The 24,387-nt window shown below is 40.1% G+C and overlaps 1 protein-coding gene across 1 annotated transcript in view; it reads right to left on the minus strand.

The window, feature by feature from the left end:
• LOC127570580 (G patch domain-containing protein 8) overlaps positions 1-24,387 on the minus strand; it is a 554,058-nt gene that overhangs the window by 467,320 nt on the left and 62,351 nt on the right. The window contains exon 3 of the mRNA XM_052016258.1: positions 568-635. Within this exon, the coding sequence (XP_051872218.1) occupies positions 568-635 (68 nt within the window). The remainder of the gene's footprint in view (positions 1-567; positions 636-24,387) is intronic.

The following is a 24,387-nucleotide window of genomic DNA, read 5'->3' on the forward strand; positions in this document are numbered from 1 at the left end:
TCAAATAACTAACACAAGTAAGTAACCATGGCTTTTAAACACATCACAGGCACATTTTCCATGACATCTCTATTTCACATAAGTGTCAAATGTAAGAAAATAGTTTGAAAAGCTCCAGTAAATGGTCTAAAAGGGAATTATTGCCACTCTGGTAGAGGAAAATGAATGAAGGAGCTTTATGGCATTTTGTCTTGAGACACATGAAAAAAACATATGACAATTGGCAAAACAGCATTCCAGTCACTAGCTCCACATTATGCTATAAATGACAATACATTGAGGAGGAAATATTTGCCATAAAACATAAAAGAACAACACACTTGCAGAATATCAGAATAGATGAATGTATTGATTATGAACAATTTCAACTAGATAAACAATATACTGAACATGAAAAAATTATGGTCATATAAAAATAAAACTTTGTTCTGGAATATTTAATTCCAAAGATATACTGTTTATTTTCACTACAAATTTGACATTTTTATTTTATTAATTTGCTAATACTACATAATGGATATTACATAAAATAGGAAATATCTTTAAAATAGTAATTATACAACATACCTGCACCTCCATTCTCCCTATACCCATTGTGTCATGCCTAAGGATAACTGGGATAGGCTGATCTCTCCCTGTGAAATAAAATAAAAATTGCAAGTCCAAGAGGAACTGGAGTTATTTGCTTCCATTAGGCAGAAAGTATTTAGATAGCAATGGAAAAATATGTAAAATGTAGCATACTGTTCTGTCCATTATTGCATTTACATTTTAAATGTGTGTGATTTACGTAGCTTCATTCCAACATCATATCAAAAGACCACCGTGTTTCATTCCAACATCATATCAAAAGACCACTTCCCATATCAGGAATCAGGGATGTATTTTAATTCATGAACTGGAACCTAAGCCAACTGAATGTATAATAATCAAATCTTGGTCAAAATAAGTAATGATTATTAAACTAAAGGATTGCTGACATTCTACTCTTATCTCTATTAACATAAATTAAACACATTTTCAATGCTTTTACTTCTAAATTAAAAATCAAATGTTTGATTTTCTTGGAGAAAGGTTCCATTCACTTTCTCCTTAGTCCTTCTCTTGCAGCGGTGATGTGTCTAGGTTGGAAAATGAAAAGTTGTATGAAATAATTGGACAGCATAAAAGTCCAATAACAGATAGGTTAGCAGAAAGGACACCATTACAGTCAACAACCAAGAATTGCAATGCTTAGTTTTCCAAGTGGACAATTTATCACTTCTTAGGTACCTAATAAGTCAGCTTTTATTTCCTCTGCTATCAATTGCATAAGATACTTTAGTACTTACTATCACTTGAAGAATTTACCATCTTCTGGAACAACTGTATAAAAATGTCAAACAAACAAATCAAATAAAAAGACAAATAGTCCAGCACTCCAAAGCCGGTAGCAAACACATTTTGAAGTTTTGGAGCAAATCAAAGATCAGAGTAAACTGAAATAATAGCTGCTACTGCTGCCTCACAGCTCCTAGGATTCAGATTTGACCCTGACCTTAAGTGCTCTCTGTGTCCAGTTTGCATGTTCTCCCTAGGAACACATGAGTTTACCCCAGGTGTTCTGACTTCCTCCCAGGTCTGACAGATGAGCTGGTAGGTTAATTAGCCACTGAAAATTACCCCTTAGTGTGGGTAGATGGCAAAAGAATCAAAGAGGAGTTGATGGACATGTGAGAGAAAACATGTTACAAAAGAAAAAAAAGAGGGCATATGGGGTTAATGGAATTGCTCTGTTGTCAGCCAGCAGGGACTCAATGGGCTAAGTGGTCTCCTTCTGTGTCATAATAAGAAAGTAAGTAATAAAAGCATCTGCTGCATGACTGCAGTGTGTATTCAGAATTTTCTGTTTGCATTTCTTATTTCCATTGTTGGAAATATTTTGCCTTTGTTTGAGCACTAGAGCAGTTGAGTTGGGAGATCACAAAGGTATGCAGTTGACTTTCAATGAAGCCTGGAAGAGACACATAAAGGTATATGTAAGCTGTTGTTTTATTAAAACAAATATCGTTGCATTTAGTTACCATCTTTCACATCCCTTTCAGGGGATCCCAAACATTTTTTTACAGCCAATGGAAAACCTTTAAAGTGGAATAAATATTGTGTTGTAGAAATCATAGAATCATTTTGTGGGCAGCAACTCTCTAAAAACAGGAATACAATAATGACTAGATTATCTGTTCCAAAATGTTGATTGAGGAATATAAATTGGTCAAAGCGCTGGAGATAAATTTCTTTCAAAATAATTGTTTGGGATCAAGTTTCACATGAACTTGAGAGCAAACAAAGCCTTTGCTTTCAACTTATCTGAAAGACAAGAGCCTTGACAACGTAGCACTCCCTCACTGTGGCACTGGAGTACTGATGTAAATTTTTGAACCCAAGTTTCTGGAATAAAAATCAAAACTACAGCTTTCTGACTCAGAGACAAAAGTCCTGGTAACTAAATTACAGACTAGGGCTGAACAAGACTTTGAAGTTGTGAATAATCTGGTTTAGGTCAAAACAGCCTTACATGCAATACTTCCTTTTCTGAGTATTAGTTCCTACGATGGCTTCCCAACAACTCCGCAGTCATCAAGATTCTCGCCTCCAGAACACTACTGGTCAGGTATTTGAGCATTTAAATGTTGTTTATCAGAATACCAAAACATGCAAAATGGATTATGCTAGTAGATCTGTTTACTGCTGTCATATGATGAAATGATTAAATGGTCTTTTATTTTATTAAATAACTATCCTCTAGCACTTACCAGCCAACAGAGTAGAAATAGTTATTTGTGATGAGGAAAAGTAGAATTTTAAGCTCATAATATGAGTTTACAGGAGTGACCATTTCATAAACATCTGGAAACATGATCTGAAACATCATTCTAGGAAACATGGAAACATAGGAGCTCCCCCATTCAACACTTCGGTACTCTGTACCCACCATCTCCCCATATCTCTTGATCCATTTCGCTTTAATATATCTACCTCCTTCTTGATCAAACCACCTTTTGTGGTAGAGAATGAACAGGTTCACCTCTGAATGAAAAAAATTCTTCTGATCTCAGTTCTAAATAGGATGCATTGCATCCTGAGTCTTTGAACCCTAGTTCTGGACTCTCCAGCCATCAGGAATAATCTTCCTGTAGTTAGTCTGTCTAGTCTTGTTAGAATTTTATAGGTTTCTATCAGATCCCCCTCACTCTTCTATACTCCATTGAATATAGACCTAACCAACCCAATCTTTCCTCAGATGCAAGCCCAGCCATCTCAGGAATCAGTCTAGTAAAAGTTTGTTGCATTCTCTCTATGGCAAGAACATTCTTCCTCAGATTGGGAGAACAAAATTGCACACAAAACTCCGGATGGGGACACACCTGGGCCCTATAAAACTACATCAAAACATCTGTTCCTGAACTCAAATACATTTGCAATAAAGGCTTGCTAATTGCTTGCTGCACCTGAACACTTGCTGTCAGTGACTGGCATACAGGACACCCAGGTCGTATTGCACCTTCTCTTTTCCCAATCTATCACATTTCAGGTAATAATAATCTACCTTTCTGTTTTTGGAATCAAAGTTGATAACATGACATTTATCCATTTAAGTTGCACCTGCTGTCCTGCTGTGCATTTGCCCACTCAGATAACTAGTCTAGATTACTTTGGAGTCTCTTTGCATGCTCTTCACAGCTCACATTCCTACCAAAACCCCATCCCTTCCCTCAATCCTCCCCCAGCCTGGTGTCATCTACAAACATGGAAATGTTACATTTAGTTCCCTGCACCATTTCATTGTAAATAGCTGAGGTCTAAGCACTGATCCCTGCAGCACACCACTCGCCTCTGCCTATCAACTGGAAAAGATCCATTGATTTATGAAGTTCTGAGAGGCATAGATTGGGTAGATAGTCAGAGTCTTTTTTCCCAGGATAGACATGTCAAATATTAAAGGACATAACTTTAAAGTGAGGTGGGGTAAGTTTTTTTTTACAGAGAGTGCTAGGTGTCTGGAACACACTGCCAGGGGTTGCGGTGGAAGCAGAAACGACAGTGGCACTTAAGAAGTATCTAGACAGGGACATGAGCGTGCAGGCATATGGATCGTGTGCAGGAGGATAAGTTTAGTTTAATTTGGCCCAGATAATGTGGGCCAAAGGGCCAGTTCCTGTGCTGTACTGCTCTATGTTCTATGTTCCATGTATGTTCCTGCTCTCTGTTTTGTGCCTGTCAACCAATTCTCAGTCCATGCCAATATATTAATCCAAATCCCCTTTCACACTAACATTATCAAAAGCCTTCTGAAAGTTCAAATTCACCACATCCACTTGTTCTCTCTTAACTATTCTACAAGTTACATCTTCAAAAAACTCAAATAGAGTTTTAAGCATGATTTCCCTTTCATAAACCCGCGTTGATTTTGTCCAATCCTGTTGATGTGTTCCAAGTGTTCTGCTATTGCATCTTTTATAAGATATATCTTTATGAGTCACATGTACATCGAAACACACAGTGAAATATATTATTCTGCGTAGAGTGTTCTGGGGGCAGCCCGCAAGTGTCGCCACACTTCTGGCGCCAACATTGTGTGCCCACAACTTCCTAACCCGTACGTCTTTGGAATGTGGGAGGAAACCGGAGCCCCGGAGGAAACCCACGCAGACACAGGGAGAACGTACAAACTCCTTACTGACAGTGGCCGGAATCTAACCCAGGTCGCTGGCGCTGTAATAGCATTACGCTAACCACTACACTACCGTGGATTTCCCCAATATTGATGTTAGGCTGTAATTCCTTATTTTTTTCTCTTCTTCATTTTTAAATAGTGGGGTTACACTTGCCAGCCTCCAATTGGAATAAATATCTCCAGAGTCTAAATAGTTTTGGAAGATGACCACCCATATATCTGCTACTTCTGGGGATACTTCTGGGATGCAGACAATCAGGCCCCAGGGATCTGTCAGCCTTTTGCCCAATTAATTTCCCCAGAACTATTTCTTTACTAATACTGATTAAATTAAATTAAATTTTATTTACAGCGTGGTAACAGGCCCTTTTGGCCCAACGAGTCCGCGCCGCCCATTTTAAACCCAAATTAACCTATCCGTACGTCTTTAGAATGTGGGAGGAAACCCGAACACCTGGAGGAAACCCACGCAGACACAGGAGAACGTACAAACTCCTTACAGACAGCAACGGGAATCGAACCCTGATCGCTGGCACTGTAATAGCATCGCACTAACCACTACGCTACCGTGCCGACCCTCAATGCTTTTCAGTTCTTCCTTCTCCCTAAACCCTTGGTGCCTTAACATATCTAGAAAGTTATCTGTGCTCCCTTTTGTGAAGACGGAACCAAAATATGTGTTTGGGGAGGGAGAAGGAAGTGGTGTTTGGGCTGGGGGTGTGATATGGGATCAGAGGTAGGTGGGGGGTATGGCAAGATCGGCGACAGGGAAGAGTGAGGTTCCCCCCCGCGCAGCGTCGGGGGCCTGGAGGCGGACAAGTTTCCAATCCTTCATGAAAGCCAGGAGCATGAAGAACCCCTGGTTTGGGGAGTGGATCCAGTGGAGGACCAAGAAGAATTAGGGACCATGGCACATTTGGAAAAGTGAGGCCTGGAGCTGTGGGAGAGAGAGAAAGGGACAGAAGGTACCGATGTATGGCCAAGATGATGGAGCGTAGGATATGGAGGGAAAACCAAAGAGAGACGTGGTGGGTAGAATGTACATAACTGGGATTCTGGCTGGGATTGCACTGGGAAGCCTGAAAACGGAGCTGGAAGCCACCCGGGAGAAGATGGCAACGAAGGCAATTGCTGAGGAAGGACACGTGGCTGCAGTAGCGAGTTTTAGTAAGAACTTGGTCGAAGAACAGAAAAGCAGCAGAAACTACAGAAGGGAAGCAGTGAGAGAGGGACTCACAGAACTCCCATCAAAGAGAAGGTGAAAGCTTCTTCAAAGTGGGCAGACCTTGAAGAGACTTCACAGGAGATGCTTGTGTTCAATTCCAATTTTTAAAAAAATCTTATAACTTAACAAATTCACTAAAAAAAACCTTTGCATGATGTTAACAACATCAATTTAGTGTCACTATACCTTGAAATAGCAGCTTGGAACAATTCTCAAGTAGAAAGTGAAGTAATCAGAAAACGTGGCCATAGGTTTTAGGAAGCCTTTTGAAAGTGTGATGGCAGAAGGGAATGCAGTCAGAGGGTCAAGCAAGGTAGAGTAGTTTAGATAAGAAGTCCGAAAATGGAAGACACACGAGTGAAATTTTGCTGACAATGATATGTCATACCAGCAGATCAGAGCTGGATGATCATAGGATGCATTCAGAAATGGAGACATTCTTGATATGAAAGCAAATAACATGGGAAATGTGTACATAGAATTTGAAGTTGATGTGAGTAACCAATTGAAACAAGTGAGGATCAGACAATTAACCCCAGAATTTCACAGTATGGTTTTGTCTGGCTATCTCATCAATGTACAATTGGATGGTTCCCCAAAGCAGCTTTTACATACAAACATTTTCTCAGAGCTTGAAAACAAGGACAAAGTGAACAAATACAAGTCCTTTCTCCACACTGAATTTTCCTTCCTTATAAAGTGACAAAGGCCATCGGCTTTTTCATGTCAGCTTTCCAAGTAAGGCATTTTACATGGTGCATTTACCACTATAAAATTATGTACAGCAGTCATAAGCAAGAACTTTGCACGTGTAAAGAGACAAGTTTTACCTTCATCCTTAAAATTAAACTTTCTTTATGGGCAAATGCAAAGGCACTAATCAACCTGATCTCATCCCCTGCAGAAGTAACTGATCTCAGTTTAACAGCAGTTGCAGGAATAATATCAGTCTGAGAGTAGGACAGAGGAAAACTGGTCAGCCTTCACAGTCGTGAACACAATCAAGTCATTCCTTCTAGAAAAGTTGTTGCCAAGTGAAGACAGGATGCCATGCCGTCATTTGAAAAGGCCTGCTGATACTTAGTGCTTAGGCTCACACAAAATGGATGACCACTTCAGTGAGATACCAAAAGAATCCTTGAAACAGTACATCAGCCAGCAGTGGTGTCTTAGAAGAGAGAAGAAAGCTGATTTATTTTAAAAATAGGACTTTCATATTTAACAGTTTAGGAAACTTACGCTACACTTATGCGGTGTTATTGGGCCAGCTGCAATCTTCACCATGTCAAAAGTCCTATAACGATTGCCAAGATTTTTGTGAATACACGAGTTGACAAGCCAAATTTCCAGAACAATTATAGCTTCTTGGCATCATCTATTGAAAACATTTCCCTTGAATAGAAAATAATTCTAATGCAAAGCCACCTGAAAGTCAAATACTAGATGCTTTGGGGTACTGCCTTGCTTAATTTTTCAGGACACAGATGGAAAGTGAAGCATCTGTTGCTCATAGTTTTAGAAATGTCACATAAACTGAAGAACACATTCCATTAGATATCCCATATAGAGCAGTCTTATTGTCCACTGGTGGTGATCTTAATGCTTCAACGTTACGTCAGGCTAATCTTAAGATACAGTAGATAATACGATCATTGTACACTAGTGGCTTTGCTAGCATGCTGTAAATAGATAGTGAGTTCTTTGGATTGAGAATAAAAATTGAGAAGTAAAAAGTTCCAAAACAGAATTACATTGAATTTTGTTTTTTGAAAAGAGGCTATAAATACTGTCAACCTTCTAATTTCATGGGATTCCATCAGTGATAATTTTCACTCTATACTCAGGTATTTCTTTTATGCTCAGTAGTAAATACCACTTCTATAAGTATAATATCAATCCCTATGAATTGACAGATGCTGTTAATTTCAGAAGAGCTGGTACTGTTGTACTGTTGGAGAGATCCACATCATTTCCTTTAACGTACTGGACAATTCCTGACATCAGAATCAAATGGCAAATGGGTTAGGCAATAAACTGCAGAATAAACTTATGATAAAAAGCAACAAGAAAGAACTACTTCTTTAAAAAAAAATACATTCTTATCAGGGATGTGGGGAACACTATTATTTCCTATCCTTAACTACATTTGAAAGAAAGGTGATCAGACACCTTCTTGAACAACTGGAGACCTACTGATGAAGGCATTTCCTATTTCCTTCTGCATAAGAAGCCCCACAGTTTGACTGAGTGGTAAAGAAGGTTTGGTGATATATTTCCAAAACATGATGGTATGTATTCTGAAAGGGAGTTTGGAAAGTTCTCCACTCTCCTCCTGATAGGTAGTTGAGGTTGGGGTTTTGGGAAGAGCTGTGAGAGAAACCTTGGTGAGTGACTGCTGTGTATTTAGAGGAAGGTACACATTGCAGTGATTGGTGTGGGAGTGAAAGCTTAAGCTAGTATATGCAATACCGTCCAGTGTTAGAGATGCATCCATCCAGGTAAGTAGAGAGTATTCCATCCCATCCTTGACATATCTCCTGAATCAGGAGGATTGCTTAAATCAGGTGAATCAGGAGGTAAATCACTCACAGACTCCAACCTGATCTGGTAGCAAGAGTATATATGTGACTGGTCTTGATATAATTCTGGCCTATGGTAACCCCTGGAATGTGGATGGTGTGAAGTTCATTAACAGTAATTATACTGAAAGTCATGTGGAAGTGGTTATGCTCTTATTAGTTGGAGATGGCCATGCTTTAACATTTATAATGCATAAACATTTCTTGCACTTATCAACTCAGTAACAATAGTAACAACTATTTTTTAAAACAACATGTGTGATACAAAAACATCCAAAGGGCTTCATTGGTGGGTTTTCATAGAAGACACTGAGCCATGCAAGGAGATATTTAAACTGATAACCAAAAGATTAAACAAAAACAGAAAGGGAAACCCACACCCAGCAGATGACTGCAGCCCCACAGCAGCTGGCAAATCCATCCCCATCCATCCCTCCAGTATCCCAAATCACATGTAAGGGGTGTCCATGAGCCATGTGTTTGTAACCTGGGGAAGACCTGTAGCAAGTTCTGTACTGCCTCCAAAGCAAGTAATTCCTCCTTTTAAAAAAATTGATAATTTTACACAGTACTCCAGGTGTGTTCCCAACAACCCCCTGTACATTTATAGCATGGTCTCTGTACTTCAGTGCATCCTTGCAATTGCATTATAGTCCAACATTCAACATCTAAGTACTTTGCTGCAGAGGCACCAGCAGAGGGCTGAATTCTCAAACAGATCCTAGGTAGAGCAGTGATGTCGGTTGTGCATCTCTCGAGATATAATGCTATAATGATCCCATTTAGTGCTGATTCCACCTGCCCTCTTGTTCCCGTGAATGCATCCTGAGCATTTAGAGAGGTACCATTATGTTTGTGGGAAGCTCCAAGATCATGGGCAGCAATGTTGGTGGGGAGTTCCAAGGGCATTTATTATTCCTTTCAAGATCACCTAAGATGTCTTATTACTACTATTAACCAATAGAGGTCATGGTTTGTTATCAAGTGCACTCTCACTTAGCAATTGTTAATTGTTCCAGGATTAGTAGCTATCAGGACAACTAGATCAGCTCAAGCCCTGTGCCAACAGTGAAATGAGCTATTTGTGCCAGGTGTCTAAAGGCCAGCTCATGAATATCACATTGCATGCTTCCTGTACAGTTTAAACTAGAAATAGGGAGAGCATTTAATGGAGCTTCTGCTAAAAATTAAAATTTACCTCGATGTTTAACATGTTGGACACAGGGCAAATTTCTCGCTTGCTGGGCTGGAGTTCCTGGTAAGTGTCAAGTGAAAGATCTGGGTAGATTACTGCTTCTTGTTGCCCCATTTACTTCTTCGAAATTATTTAATATAATGTGATTGCATATCTTCATTGGGCCTCTCAGACCAATTTGATACATTGGGTTATTCATCCTAATGAAGGAAATGGAGGAATATGATTGTGACACAGCATCTGTGGATCAACTGTGGAAGATACTATTTGAAATCTGAAATACCTCATTGCCATACATACAGTCTGTAAACCAGAGAGCGTGAGATTCCCCGATGAACAACACTGGGAAGAAATCAATGAGGAAAATATTGTGCATGATATAATTTACTTCATGTTGCATTGCATTAATCTTCAGGTATGGGTGGGGCCAGTTATGTACAAGGGCCCCTAGCACCACCATCATTCAAGGTACCACACACAATAAAATGGGCCTAATTCACAGAAACATAAATGAAGATCTTTCCTCCACCATTGTGAACAGGTGGAGGAAATCAGGTAGGGCACAAACACAGTGGGGAAGGGGTGGCCATTTGATATCACAGCACATGCCTAGCAGCCTCCTTGCAAATGCATGTTTAGCAATTGGGTTTTAGATTAAATTCCTGATGCACAAAAATATTGCATTATGTATAAGAATTTCTAGCCCACGCTATAACTAATTTGGAGTTTGTGACCTGAGTAACAAAAAGGCATGACTCCTTGAACTGACCCCATCCATCAACCTTCATTGGATATAAGGTTTTTGGAAAAGGTAAAAACTTAGGCATGTCATTAATCCTCAACATTGAAACATTACTCCTCTTCCTCTCTCTACATATGCTTTAAAAGGGAGATGCCAGATAGATTTCAATGAAGCCAAACTGTCCAGACAATACTGAAAGAACGTGTGGGTAGGAAAGCACACTTTATGGCATTAATGGTTGCATTGAGGTAACAGTGCATTCATAAAATCAATTCTCTGATGTACACAAGCTAATGAGTTTTCTTGCTAATCCTAAATTACAAATCCAATGTTCCTTTCAGATGCTTTGGTATAAAGCAATATTTACTCCTGATGCTGTGCCCTGCAGTATTTTCCAGAGGAAATTGAAACACTGGAACAAAATGGTAAGAAAAACGATTTGTGGTAAGTTTACTAACTTGAAGAGATTCAAGTAATAATATAAATGCAATATTCAAAGCTCAGACTTCTAAAGTAATATAGACTAATTCACCTTCACAGCTGCAATATAAGAAATCATCAGCTCTTTTTTGCAAAGTAATTACAATTTATTGAGAATATTATTATGCCTCACTTAGCATGTTTACTATGTGTGATTTACTGGATTATTTTTTGAGTTCATTCATAATACCTATTTCGCCAAAGATACATCAGCCTGCAGATACAAATATCTTCAATATTAAACAAAGCACAAGGACTAATCTTTGGATCTGTATGGTGAAGCCCACTGCAATCTCCTACATTAAGTCTTCTGCCTTATTTCCATGAAGCAAAGAAACCGACAGATTGCTGATGAAGCAGGACTGAAAATGGTGTCACAGCTGACAATGCAGCAACTATCAGAAAAGTAAATAGGAAGGGTGAACAGATCAGGTAGCTTTGACTGGTTAGGGACCAGGGATGGCAGAACCTGGGGTCAAAGTCCAAGTTGAGTTTATTGTCATATGCACAAGTACATGCATCACAGGCACATAGCATCAGATATACAACATTCAGAAGAAAAACATAAATTATACAAGAAAGAACACAATTAGAACAAAAAAAACGAAGTCCATTGAAGTGCAAAGTGATCATAGTGTTGCTATACTGAGGTTGTGATTATGGTTGTGCAAATTGGTTCAAGAACTGAATAGTTGAAGGAAAGGAGCTGTTCTTCAACTTGGTGGTATGGGACTTCAGGCTTCTGTACCTCCTGCCTGATGATAGCTGTGAGAAGATGGCACGGCCCGGATGGTGGGGATCTTTGGTGATACATGTTGCTTTCTTGAGGCAGTGCCTCGTACAGATACTACCGATGGTGGAACTGCTGGCACCAACCCTGCTCATTCTAGCTTCACATCTGGATAAGTACATCTAGTCTATCTAGTTGCTGGTATACTAAGTAAAGATGCCAGCAATGTCAATGCAAACCAATTTTGCAGTGGGTGTCTCAAGCAGGCATTGGATATGCAAAGATCTGAATTCCGGTTTCACCCATGGGCATTGCACAGTGATACTTTAGCCTTGACCAGTCTGATGAGCATCACACTTTCAGATCATAATGAGCATGAGCTCCTTACCCATCACATTGAAGGTTTGTGAAAGCATTAAGCACCATTTGTTCAGCTGAATTTACATTGAGTGACAAATCATAGCGAAGACTCGTGTTCATTTTAATTATCATTTGGAAATTTGTCAATTAATGTTATCAGAGTTTCTAATCAAACAAGCATTTCAAAACATTCCAAATACTTCTGAAATGGATATTAATTGTATTATACATTTGATTCAAACATATTGATGGAGGTAAGTGACAGTTAACTTTGAAAGATCAGTCACCTACTTGATCTAGAGAAGTGAACTTAAAAAATAGTTAGGATGCTTCAATATTTTAAGCTTCTGAAGCTGATTTCTGACTTGTGAAGTCTGTTCTTCATTGCAATAAGGAACACAAATCAAATTTTTGGTAATGCCTTCTCCAGCCCTTACAAAAATTTGATTATCAAATTATCATTATGGTAGCCAGCCAAAAGGGAGAAAGATTCATTAAAGCGACATAAAATCTTTAACAACCTTGGAACATTTCAAGGCAAGCTACAGCTAAGGGGAAACTTTTTGAAATATGTTCACTCTATAATACAGGAAAAACAGCAGTCAATTTATGAACTACATTTCTATGGTCTCTCAAACAACAACATGATAAGGACCCAATCATCTGTTGTGTTTGTCATTTAAATCAAGGAATAAATATTGGTCACAGCACAGTGGAAAACTCCCTTACTTTTCATCAAAATAATGCCATGGGATCATTCCTTTCCCCTGCAGGCCCTAGTTAACATCCCATTCATAAGACTGCAGTGCAGCATATCCTCAGTCATGCACAGGAGAGTCCATATATATTTGGTGCAAACCTCTACCACTGGATGAAACCCCCAACTTTCTGACTCAGAGACAACAGTTCTACCTTAAACCAAAGCTGTAAAAGGGAAGCCATTCTACGGGTAGAAAGTGAGAAAGAAGTTGCTATAGCGTGGTAAGAATTGGTCAAAATAAAGCCCTTTGGTTTACTAATCACCTATTCCTTGCACTAATTTATAACTATCTGTCCAGAAATTGGATTCCACATTTTTTTTTGGTACACAGAAGCATTAGTGCGAAGGCCAAAGGAGGCCTCCCAAAAAGATCACATGGGTAAAAATTGGTTTCCACCTCAAAAGAAATATTGTATTGACCTATGTGGGTGTAATTTTAATGCAGCTTCATCAACTTCGCTGATAACACTTAAAAAAGATCAAAACAGTACACCATGAAGGTCAATCACTCATGTATTAATCCAATTTACTTCTAAAAGTCCTGCTTGACTCTTTATCTATTATCTCTATGGGCAGTGAGCTCCAGATTACAACTGCCCTTTATTGCTCACAACATTGCCATGTCTTTCACCCAGTCCATTGAATCTATTCACTAATCACATAACCAATTGATAATGGGAACAGCTTCTTTCTATTTATCCTCTCTCAATCTGTCATGGTCTTGCATTGCTCAATCAAATTCCCTCTCAATCTTCTTTGCTCCAAGGAGAAGAATTCCAGTTTCTCCACTCCAACCAGCTGAAAGTTATCTTCTATGGAGCCACTCTAAAAGAACACCTGTGGAAGTCCTTTGTGCAGAAGAGCAAAATTACTGGACACTCTGGACAGAAAGTTCAAAAAAACGAGTATTGCAGAATATTTGGAGGATGACAGAATCAGCCAGAATTATGCCACTATGTCAGTTGCTGAAATATAATTTAAGTTTCAATGACTTATTCATAAGAAGTATTGATCTCATGTGGAGAAAGTATCCAGATGTTTGTTATTATGATGATGAAGAAATAGAAGCCATCAATCTGCATCTGAAACACATTGTCGAAAATTTCCCTTGACATGTACTACACCCTGGAGAATGTGAAATTCAGTGCAGCTCATCTACTGCTGAAACCTTCATCCATAACTCTGTTACCTCAAAATACGACTATTCCAATACATTCCTGGTTGATTTCCTTTGTTATATTCTCTATTAACTTCAAATCATACAACATTCTGCTGCCCATGTACTAAAATGCACCATTCTGATCACTAATTACCCCTAGCTTACACTGCTAACCGACAATGCCTCAAAGGTTTTAATTTCTCAGCTGCACTTCCAAATCCATCCACGGTCTCAGCCTCACTGGATTATAACTCTCAAGGATGTATTTTCCTTCAATCCTGGACATGAGCATCTCTGATTTTCATCGTGCCATCCTTGGCTGCCATGCCTTAACTGGCAAGGTATAGAATTCCTTCCCTAGACACTCACCACCTCTCCTCCTTTATAACACTCCATAGAGTTTCTTTAAATGGACCTCCTACTTCCTTGTGCAGCTTGGTGTCAAATGTTCTTTGATAATACATTTGTGAAGAACCTCAGGACATCATCTTACATTAAAGGTGCTACCAGTTGTTGCTGTGATAGCCAAGGAAATTCTGGTGATGAAAGATCAGCTTCAAAGGACATCGATGATCTTTGAGTGTGCCTTCTATAAGTAAGTGAGGTGCTGCTTGAATACCACATTTCCAAAAGGCCTCTAATACTTGGACATCAATTATAATCCTACCTGCAAGACAGATATCAGTATATTATAAAGATCTTTGCAAAACATTATCTATGGTTTAGATAGGTAAATAAAAATAAGTTTTTCCATTACCAGATAGTTCAAGTACCAGGGAACACAGATTAAAAATTTGGGTGAAAGATACAAGAGAGGAGCTGACGACGAGAATAGCTACAACCATTACTAGTAATGGTGGTGGAAATGGATTCAACAAGCACTTTCAGAAGGAATTGGATAGGCATTTGAGAAAGAATGTTTCTCACAACTATGGGGAAAGAGTGGGGAAATGACAGAGATAGGATTGGAGACACAAGAGACTGCAGACGCTGGAATTAGGATAGCTGGAGAGATAGGATTGCTCCATATGGAACCAACATAGAATAGAAGGGCCAAATGGTCTCTTTTTGTGCCGCAACAATTATATGAATCTATGATCAGGTGCACCAGAAGCACTGAGTAGCAAATTCATCAGGTTTTGGTAAACAACAGGCAGTTGTTCAGTGAGCTTTTGGATAGTATCCAATAGACCCAAGATGTTAGTCAATATGTTTCATCCAGAATTACAGTCATAAAGTCATTCAGGATAGAAACAGGTCCTTCAGCTCACCAAGTCTACAATGATCATCAAATGCCCATTTCATTAATCCCATTTATTCTCCTTACATTCCTATCAACTCCCCTGGATTCTATCATTCACCTACACACTAGGGGCAATTTTACAGCAACTCACACCTCTTTGAAATGTCAGAGGAAATGGGACTACCCAGAGAAAACTCGTGAGGTAACAGGAAAAATGTATGAGCTCCACACAGACAACGACAGAGGTCACCTTGAACCCAGATCACTGAAGATCTGAAGCAGCAGCTCCACGAGCTGTGCCGTTGTGCCACCCATTTTAAGTCATTTGTGGCAGTTCTGTTTTTTCAGTCTACAAACACAATTGTATTATGACTCTTTCCACAGTTGCTATCTGTCCTGTTGAGTGTTTTCTGCGTTTTGTGTTTACTTCTGTTTTGTCTTATCTTATCTTAACAATGATATTATGGAAATGTATTAATATTCAACTTTATACTATTGCAATTTAGTAATTAAAAATTGATATAACCAAATTGGATAGTCCTCAAAATTGGGTCCACAGCCTGTAAATGTGCAATTAATCCACTTAGCAGCAATGCATCAGCTAGTGCTGCCTTCCCATTTGCATGATTACTACGTGCAGCTAGCACTTCATCGCACTCTTCACTGGCATACAGTCTCAGCGGAGGCCCTAATTTCATAAACTGCTGTCACCAATTAAAGTTAGTCAGCATGAGTTTAAGCCAGCCTGTGCCTTTTTTAAAATTTATTTACAGGCACCACTAGCATCTATCACCCATTCCTCATTGCCTTCGAGAAGATAATGGCAACTCTCATTCTTGAACTGCTGTCATCAGTATGGTGAAGTTCTCCCATGGTGCTCCTGGGTAAGGTGTTCTACTATTAAGACTAAGTGATGATTAAAAAATGGTGTCACTGAGTGCTCCAAAACAGCACAATGGCACTGTAGGTAGTTCAGCTGTCTCACAGTTCCAGAGACCTGTATTTGATCTTTTCCTCTTGTGCTGTCTGTGTGAAGTTTGCATGCTCTCTCTATGATAGAGTAGGTTTCTTCAGTGTACCTTGGCTTCCTCCCAGAGACCAAGATGTGCTGCTTTTTAGGTTAATTGTAAATTATCCCCAGTTTAGGTGGGTGGGAGGTGGCTTTGTTAATTGTTAATGGGCAATGTGAGGAACAGTAAGTGGCAGGGAAATATGTCAGGGAATGGGATTGCTCAGAGAACCAGTTTAGAACAACCTCCTCTATGTTTTTTAACTTCCTCCAACCTTAAGGTTTATTTCAATCCTGTACATGTGGTGAACAAAGTGATAGTAGCAATGTGAGCATAAAATCTGTTCGTTATGAAAGTGTTCCTATCTTCCCCAAAAAGATTCAAAGCTGAAAGCACATTTCCCAAATCCCTGCAGATGTACAAACACTCCCACTGAGCAGAGCATTGCCAGTGTAGGCACAATGGCACAGCTAGTACAGCTACCTCATTGCTCCAGCACCCTGGGTTCAATCCTGACCTCTGGTGATGCTTGTGTGGAGTTTGCACTTTCTCAGTTACTGTGTGGGTTTCCTCCTACTTTTCAAAGGCTCTCAGATCAGTAGTTTAATTGGCCACTGCAAATTTCCCCTGGTATGTCAGAGTGTGTGTGTGTGTGGGGGGGGGGGGGGGTGTGGAGGGGAGGTGGAAGGAAGGGGGAAATGGGAACTGATAGGAAAATAGGTTACAGAGAAAATTAGTGGGCACTGTGAGCCAGAATAAACTAATTGGGTGAAAATGACCTCATTCTATGTCATAAGAAAAGTGTCAAGGCTCTCTAATCAGAATCTTAATGTTTATTTATGGTGTGGTAATCCACTGCAGTGCCTCAAAGGATATGTAGTCTCCACATGTTGCAGTCTATTCAGGAAGGTTTCGTTATGCTTTACTTTCACGGAGGAATTGAAAAAATGACTGCGATATCAACGATGAATTGCACTGAGATATGAGGCAAATATTCATGCTGTAACACTGAAATGAATTTTCTTACAAGTGGTAATCAGAAATGTTATTGAAAGCTTACATTGAACAGATTTTTCACTTCCAATTTTAAGAACATCTAAGAATAAGGCAAATGTTGATACAATCAATCAATCGACTGTTCTGGAACTTAATATCAGAATAAAATTATTTTGAATTACCTCCTGTATCACTTCAAAGAAGATTGTGAAGCATAAAGAAAAGCAACGGAATCTTTTAAGAAAGAAAGTATTACCAAGTTTTTTGCTTAATCTTCCTCTCATAATTATTTTTTCTTATATGACCCAAAACTGTTACCATTTCATTCTCCTAACCTCACAGTGCTTCGGACTTCCTCAGATCATTTACTCATTCAGTGCAGAATTAAACTGCACATTTAAACCTACCTCTAATGATTAAGATTAGTTTTTTTTTCCAACACCTCCCCCTCACTAATTAATATTAGCAGAGAATCTCACAGGTTTAAAAAGACAAGCATGCACATAATTAGCAAAGAAGAATAGGAAGCAGAGAACAGATAATTTTTTCCATATATATGCTATGGGCATGGCTGGAAAAGCCAACATTCATTGCAGATGGTAATGTTCCCATGCACTTGCTATCTTTGTCCTTCTGAATGATAGAAGTTGCAGAATTGAGCATTGCTATCAAAGAAGTTTTAGGAAGTTGCTGGAATGCAGTTTAATGCAGACACAATACGGCAGTGACAGAGAACTGAATGTTTAAGTAGTGTTTGTGTGGTATATGGGGAGGGGCTCTGCAGTGGATGGTGTTGAGCTTCATGAGTGTTGTTTAATGCGCTTACTCAGACAATATAGTGCATTAAATAATACTTTTTACTTGTGCCTTTTACTGATGGAAAGGCTCTGGTGAATCAGGGATGGTCCATTTACCACACAATTCCTTGTTGTTGCAGACTCATTATTTATGCAGTTATTCCAATTAAATTTCAGGTTAATGTACGAGCTGCAAACAGAACTGAGCAGTGCAGTTATTAGCGAGCATCCATGTTTCTGTGTTCATGATGAATAGGAAGTCATTGATAAAGCAGTTTAAGATGATTTGACCAAGGAAAATGCCTGAGAAATGAATCTGCAGGAATATCCTGAGACAAAGATGGTTGTCCTCCAATGACCACAACTCTTCCTTTGTGTTAGGTATAACTCCAGCCAGTGCAGTTTTCCATTTTATTCGTACTGGCTTCAAAATTACAAGGGCTCCTTAAAACCACATTCTGACAAAGGCTACCTTGCTACTCGGGACAGTCCATCTCAACTCTTCGATTTAGTCAGTTCCTTCGTCTGGACATAGACCACAGCTGTAATGGTATCTGGAACTACATAATCCTGGTGGAACCCAAACTGTGCACTGATAAGCAGCTTCTGTGTGGTTGTTTCATGAATGATCTCTTCCATTTAATGGTGATGAATGAGAATAGACTAAATTAGGTTTGTTCTGCTTATGTGCACAGGAAATACCAGTGTTGGAGCTACATTGGGACAAATTGGTTAAAGGCACTGCTCTTATCAGAGCACATCTCCAACACCACAGCTGGGAGTTTGTCAGTGGCCATAGACTTTAGACCTAACTATACAGGGTGCTCAGCCATTTGTTGAAATAAAGTGAAGTGAACTGAATTGTCAGTAAACTACCTTCTGTGATGATGGGAACCTCTGGAGAAGGAGAAGATGGTTCTTCCACCACCAACATTGATTGGAGGGAAGAGTAATAAAAAAAAATCAATGAAGGGGAGGAAAACAAACCTTTTAGGTATCAAAAACTAACGCAAAGTAAGAAAAGCAATCCACTCATTTGAAATCTATACATTTTCAAACACACGATTACTGAGCAATATGAGCAAAGTGGAGAGGACAGGAAACTTGAATACTTTCAATTGTTATGGCAGATGGCACAACCAAGACAAGAAGGTGTCAGCTTTGCTGCAATAGTTCCATTTTTGCTTCAGGGTCAGAAGCAAAACCCACAGCTTGGTCACATAATACAGGATGATATGATTCCTCTTCACAGATGCTGTCAGATCTTCTGTACATCTCCCACATTTTCTGTTTTTAACTACTGCTGTATATTTGTTATAAGTTGTTTTTATCAGGCAGAAATGAAATCTTCTACCTATATTCTTCCACTTCTTTACACCTTTTCTCCTGGGAAGAACCCAGGCCAAGATAACTAGCAAAAGTGCTTCATTTATGAATGATAATTCTCATTTATTATTAATGTGAACACAATTTGAGATTGTCTACCTATGTTTGCAAGATGCACGCCAGTGTGAATCCCTCTGTGCTATCACTGAGCAACTTGTGACATGTAACTGTGAATTTGAGCTTTATAGTCCTTGGAGAGTTTTAGCCAGAAAGTTTTGTACAGAAACAGACCTATCTATTTAAAACAGTAAAAGCATCCATTTATAAAATTCTGCCGGGCTAACTGAACATGGAAACAGAAACACATCCAGGATTATTGATGTAATGTACATTACCTGTTTGAAGATTTTAGGGATGCATCTCCAATGTGAGGTCTTGACTTACTTTGTGGAAAATGGGAAGCATTCTGAGCTTATAAAAGTTACAAGTTATAAAAATTTAGCCATGAAAATCCTGAACATATTGCAAGGAAAAGAAATTGGAAATGCAGAGATTGTTGAATTTTCAAATCTATGGTCTAAGTAGGAATTGACATCACAATCAATGACTTGGGAGATAGAGTTGTCTTATGAAGAAGGACCAAATCACACGGCTTTTTATCCACAGGAGCTTTAAAGAATAAGAGATCTCAACAAAATTCAAAAATACCATGACATGTTTGATAGAGAAGTAGTTCAGGGATGATTGTCCCTGCATAATGACTCTAGATCAAGGGGAAGTTTTCTCAGGATAAGTGGTTGTTCATTTAGGACTGAGATGAGGAGAAAGCATTTCAGTCAGTTATAAACCTTTGCCATTCTCAACTGTAGAAAACTGTGTGTGTTCAGTAATAAGATAATTGGGTCACTAAGGAAACAGAATCAAAATCGTAGAACATAGAATATTCATAACAAAGGAGACCAATTAGCCTACTGGCTGTGCCATTGGAAAGAGCCTCCCACCCTAATGGCACCTTCTAGCACAAGATCCATAACTCTGCTGGTCACAGCTCTTCAAGTACACATGCAGGCACTTTATAAGTGCAATGAGGGATTCTACCTCTCTCAACTTTCAGGCAGTAAGTGCAAAATCCCTACCATTCTCAAGGTGAAAAACACTTGTTCCTCATTTACTCTCTAATTCTGCTACTGATCTTTGTTAACCATGGGTGAGGTGCCGGAAGACTGTAGAATGGCTAATATTATGCCTTCATTTAAGGAGGGCTGCAAGAATAAGCCAGGAAACTACAGGCCGTTGAACCTTACATCAGTGGTAGGAAAGTTACTGGAGGGGTTTCTGAGAGACAGGATTTATTTGCATTTGGAAAGGCAAGGACTGATCAGGGACAGTCAGCATGGCTTTATGCATGGGAAATCATATCTCACAAATCTGAGGGTTTTATTTTGAAGAGGTGGCCAAGAGGATTGATAAGGGCAGGGTGGTGGATGATGTCTACGTGGATTTTAGCAAGGCCTTTGACAAGGCCCTGCATGGTAAGCTTAGAACATATGGGACCCAGGGTGAGCTTGCTAATTGGATACAAAATTAACTTGATGGTAAGAGGCAGAGGGTGGTAGTGGAGGACTGCTTTTCAGATTGGAGACCTGTGACCAGTGGTGTGCCACAGGGTGCTCGATCCCTGTTGTTTGTCATGTATATTAATGAGTTGGATGAGAATTTAGGTGGCATAATTAGTAAGTCTGCAGATGACACTAAAATTGGTGGTAAAATGAATGGTGAAGAAGGTTATATAAGATTACAACAGGATCTAGATCAACTGGGAAAATGGGCAAAGTAATGGCGGATGGAATTTAACTAAGATAAGTGCAAACTGTACCATTTTGGGAAGTTAAACCAGGGCAGGACATACACAGTGAATGGCAGGGCCCTGGAGAAATGTTGTTGAACAGAGAGACTTAGGAATACATAGTTCCCCGAAAGAGGTGACACAGGTGGACAGGGTGGTGAAGAAACCACATAGCATATTTGCCTTCATCAGCAATGGCACTGAGGACCAGAGTCGGAAAGTAATGTTACAGTTGTACAGAATGTTCGTTATACGCACTGTGTGCAGTTCTGGTCGACGTGCCAGAGGAAGGATGTGATTAAGCCAGAGAGGGTACAGAAAAGATTCACAAGGATATTGTGTGGACTGGAGGGCTTGAGTTATAAAGAGACTGGATAGAGTCGTCGAGTAATACAGCATGGATACAGGCCTTTCAGCCCAACTAGTCCATGACAACCATGTTGCCCACCCAACTAGTCCCAATTCCCTCCGTTCAGCCCACATCCCTCCAAGCCTCGCTCCTCCATGTACCTATCCAAGTGCTTCTTGTTACTATTGTACCTGCCTCAAGCATTTCGACTGGCAGTTCATTCCATATACTCATCATGAATTGTGCTGTAGTTTTTCTATGTTCTATCCTCTGCGTATAAAAGTTGTCCCTCAGGTCCCTTTTAAATCTTTTCCCTCACGCTAAACCTATGCCCTTTAGTTTTAGACTCCCCTACCCTGGGGAAAAGACTATTACCATCCACCTTATCTATGCATCTCATAATTTTAAACTCCTCATTCTCCCACGTTCCAAGGAATAAAGACCTAGCCTGGCCAATCCCTCCCTATAACTCAGGCCTTCTATTCCTGGCAACATCTTCGTAAATCTTCTCTGCACTCTTTCTAGTTTAACAACGTCTTCTCTATAGTAGGGTGACCAAAACTGCACACATTACTCTCAGTATAGCCTCACCAATGACTCTTGTACAACTGCAACATAATGTCCCAAATCCTAAACTAAATGCCCTGACTGATGAAGGCCAGCGTGCTAAACGCCTTTTTCACCACCCTGTCTACCTGTGACACCGCTTTCAACGAACTGGGCAGAATCAGTATCAGAATCAGGTTTATTATCACTGACATATGTCGTGAAATTTGTTGTTTTGTGGTAGCAGTACAGTGCAAGACATAGAAATTACAATAAGTTACAAAAATAAATAGTGCAAAAGAGGAATAACGAGGTAGTATTCATGGGTTCATGGACCATTCAGAAATCTGATGGAGGAGTGGAAGAAGCTGTTCCTGAAACATTGAGTGTGGATCTTCGGGCTCCTGAACCTCCTCCTGTATCTTGATGATAGAGATATGCCCTCTATGTCCCAGATGGTGAGGGTCCTTAATGATGGATTCAACCTTCTTGAGGCACTGTCTCTTGAAGATGTCCTCGAAGGCAGGGAGGGTTGTGCTCATGTTGGAGCTGGCTGAATCTACAACCCTCTGCAGCTTCTTTTGATCCTGCACATTGGAGCCTCCATACTAGGCAGTGATGCAACCAGTCAGAATGCTCTCCTCTGTACCTCTGTAGAAATTTGCAAGAGTCTTTGGTGACATACCAAATCTCCTTCAACTCCTAATGAAGTAGAGCTGTTAGCACGCCTTCTTCATGATTGCATCAATGTGCTGGGCCCACGAGAGATCCTCTGAGATGTTGACATGCAGGAACTTGAAGCTGCTCGCCATTTCCACCGCTGACCCTTCAATGAGGACTGGTGTGTGTTCTCCCGACTTCCCCTTCTTGAAGTCCACAATCAATTCCTTGGTCTTGCTGACATTGAGTGCAAGCTTGTTGTTGTGACACCACTCATCCAGCAGATCTATCTCACTCCTGTACGCCTCCTCATCGCCATCAGAGATTCTACCAACAACAGTGGTGTCATCGGCAAATTTATAGATGGCGTTTGAGCTGAGCCTAGCCATACAGTTATGTGTAGAGAGTGGACGAAGCACACATCCTTGAGATGCACCCCCTTGCACCTTATTGTCTACCTGCAATGCACTTCTGTGTAGCTGTGACACTTTACTCTGTATTCCGTTATTGTTTTTACCCTGTACTACCCTCAGTGCACTGTACTACCTCAATGCACTGTGTAATGAATTGATCTGTACAAACAGTATGCAAGACAAGTTTGTCACCAAAACCAACACCAAAACCACCCGTGTTGATTGTCAGCGAGGAGGAGGTGTTACTACCAATCTGCACTGACTGTGGTCTCCCAATAAGGAAGTTGAGGATCCAGTCACAGATGGAGTTACAAAGGCTCAGGTTTTGAAGCTTGTTGATTAGTACTGAGGGGATGATGGTGTTGAACGCTGAGCTGTAACTGATAAATAACAGCCTGACACATGTTTTGCTGTTGTCTAGGTGCTCCAAAGCCAAGTGGAGAGCCAGTGAGATTGTGCTCGCTGTAGACCTGTTGTGGCAGTAGGCAAATTGGTATATTACTGTCACTTGTACCGAGGTACAGTGAAAAATTTGTCTTGCAAACCGATCGTACAGGTCAATTCATTACACAGTGCACTTACATTGAGTTAGTACAGAGTGCATTGATGTAGTACAGGTAAAAACAATAACAGTACAGAGTAAAGTGTCACAGCTACAGAGAAAGTGCAGTGCAATAAGGTGCAAGATCACAACAAGGTAGATCATGAAGTCATAGTCCATCTCATTATATAAGGGAACCGTTCAATAGTCTTATTACAGTGGGGTAGAAGCTGTCCTTAAGTCTGGTGGTACGTACCCTCAGGCTCCTGTATCTTCGACCTGATGGAAGAGGAGAGAAGAGAGACTGTCCTGGGTGGGTGGGGTTTTTGATTATGCTGGCTGCTTCACCGAGGCAGCAAGAGGTATAGGCAGAGTCCATGGAGGGGAGGCTGGTTTCCATGATGCGCTGGGCTGTGTCCACAACTCTCTGCAGTTTCTTGTGGTCCTGGCACCAGGTCCAGGTCCTTGGTCATGGTTAATTCTAGCTATGACCAACTTCTCAAAGCACTTCCTCACAGTCGATGTGAGTGCTACCGGGTGACAGTTGTGAGGCAGCTCACCCTGCTCTTCTTGGGCACTGGTATGATTGATGCCCTTTTGAAGCAGGTGGGAACCTCCGACTGCAGCAGTGAGAGGTTGAAGATGTCCTTGAACACTCCAGCCAGTTGGTCAGCTCAGGTTTTCAGCACCTGACGCCTTGCGAGCGTTCACCCCTG

The sequence above is a fragment of the Pristis pectinata genome, chromosome 5 (assembly GCF_009764475.1).
Source record: "Pristis pectinata isolate sPriPec2 chromosome 5, sPriPec2.1.pri, whole genome shotgun sequence".
NCBI classification, from domain to species: Eukaryota; Metazoa; Chordata; class Chondrichthyes; order Rhinopristiformes; family Pristidae; genus Pristis; species Pristis pectinata.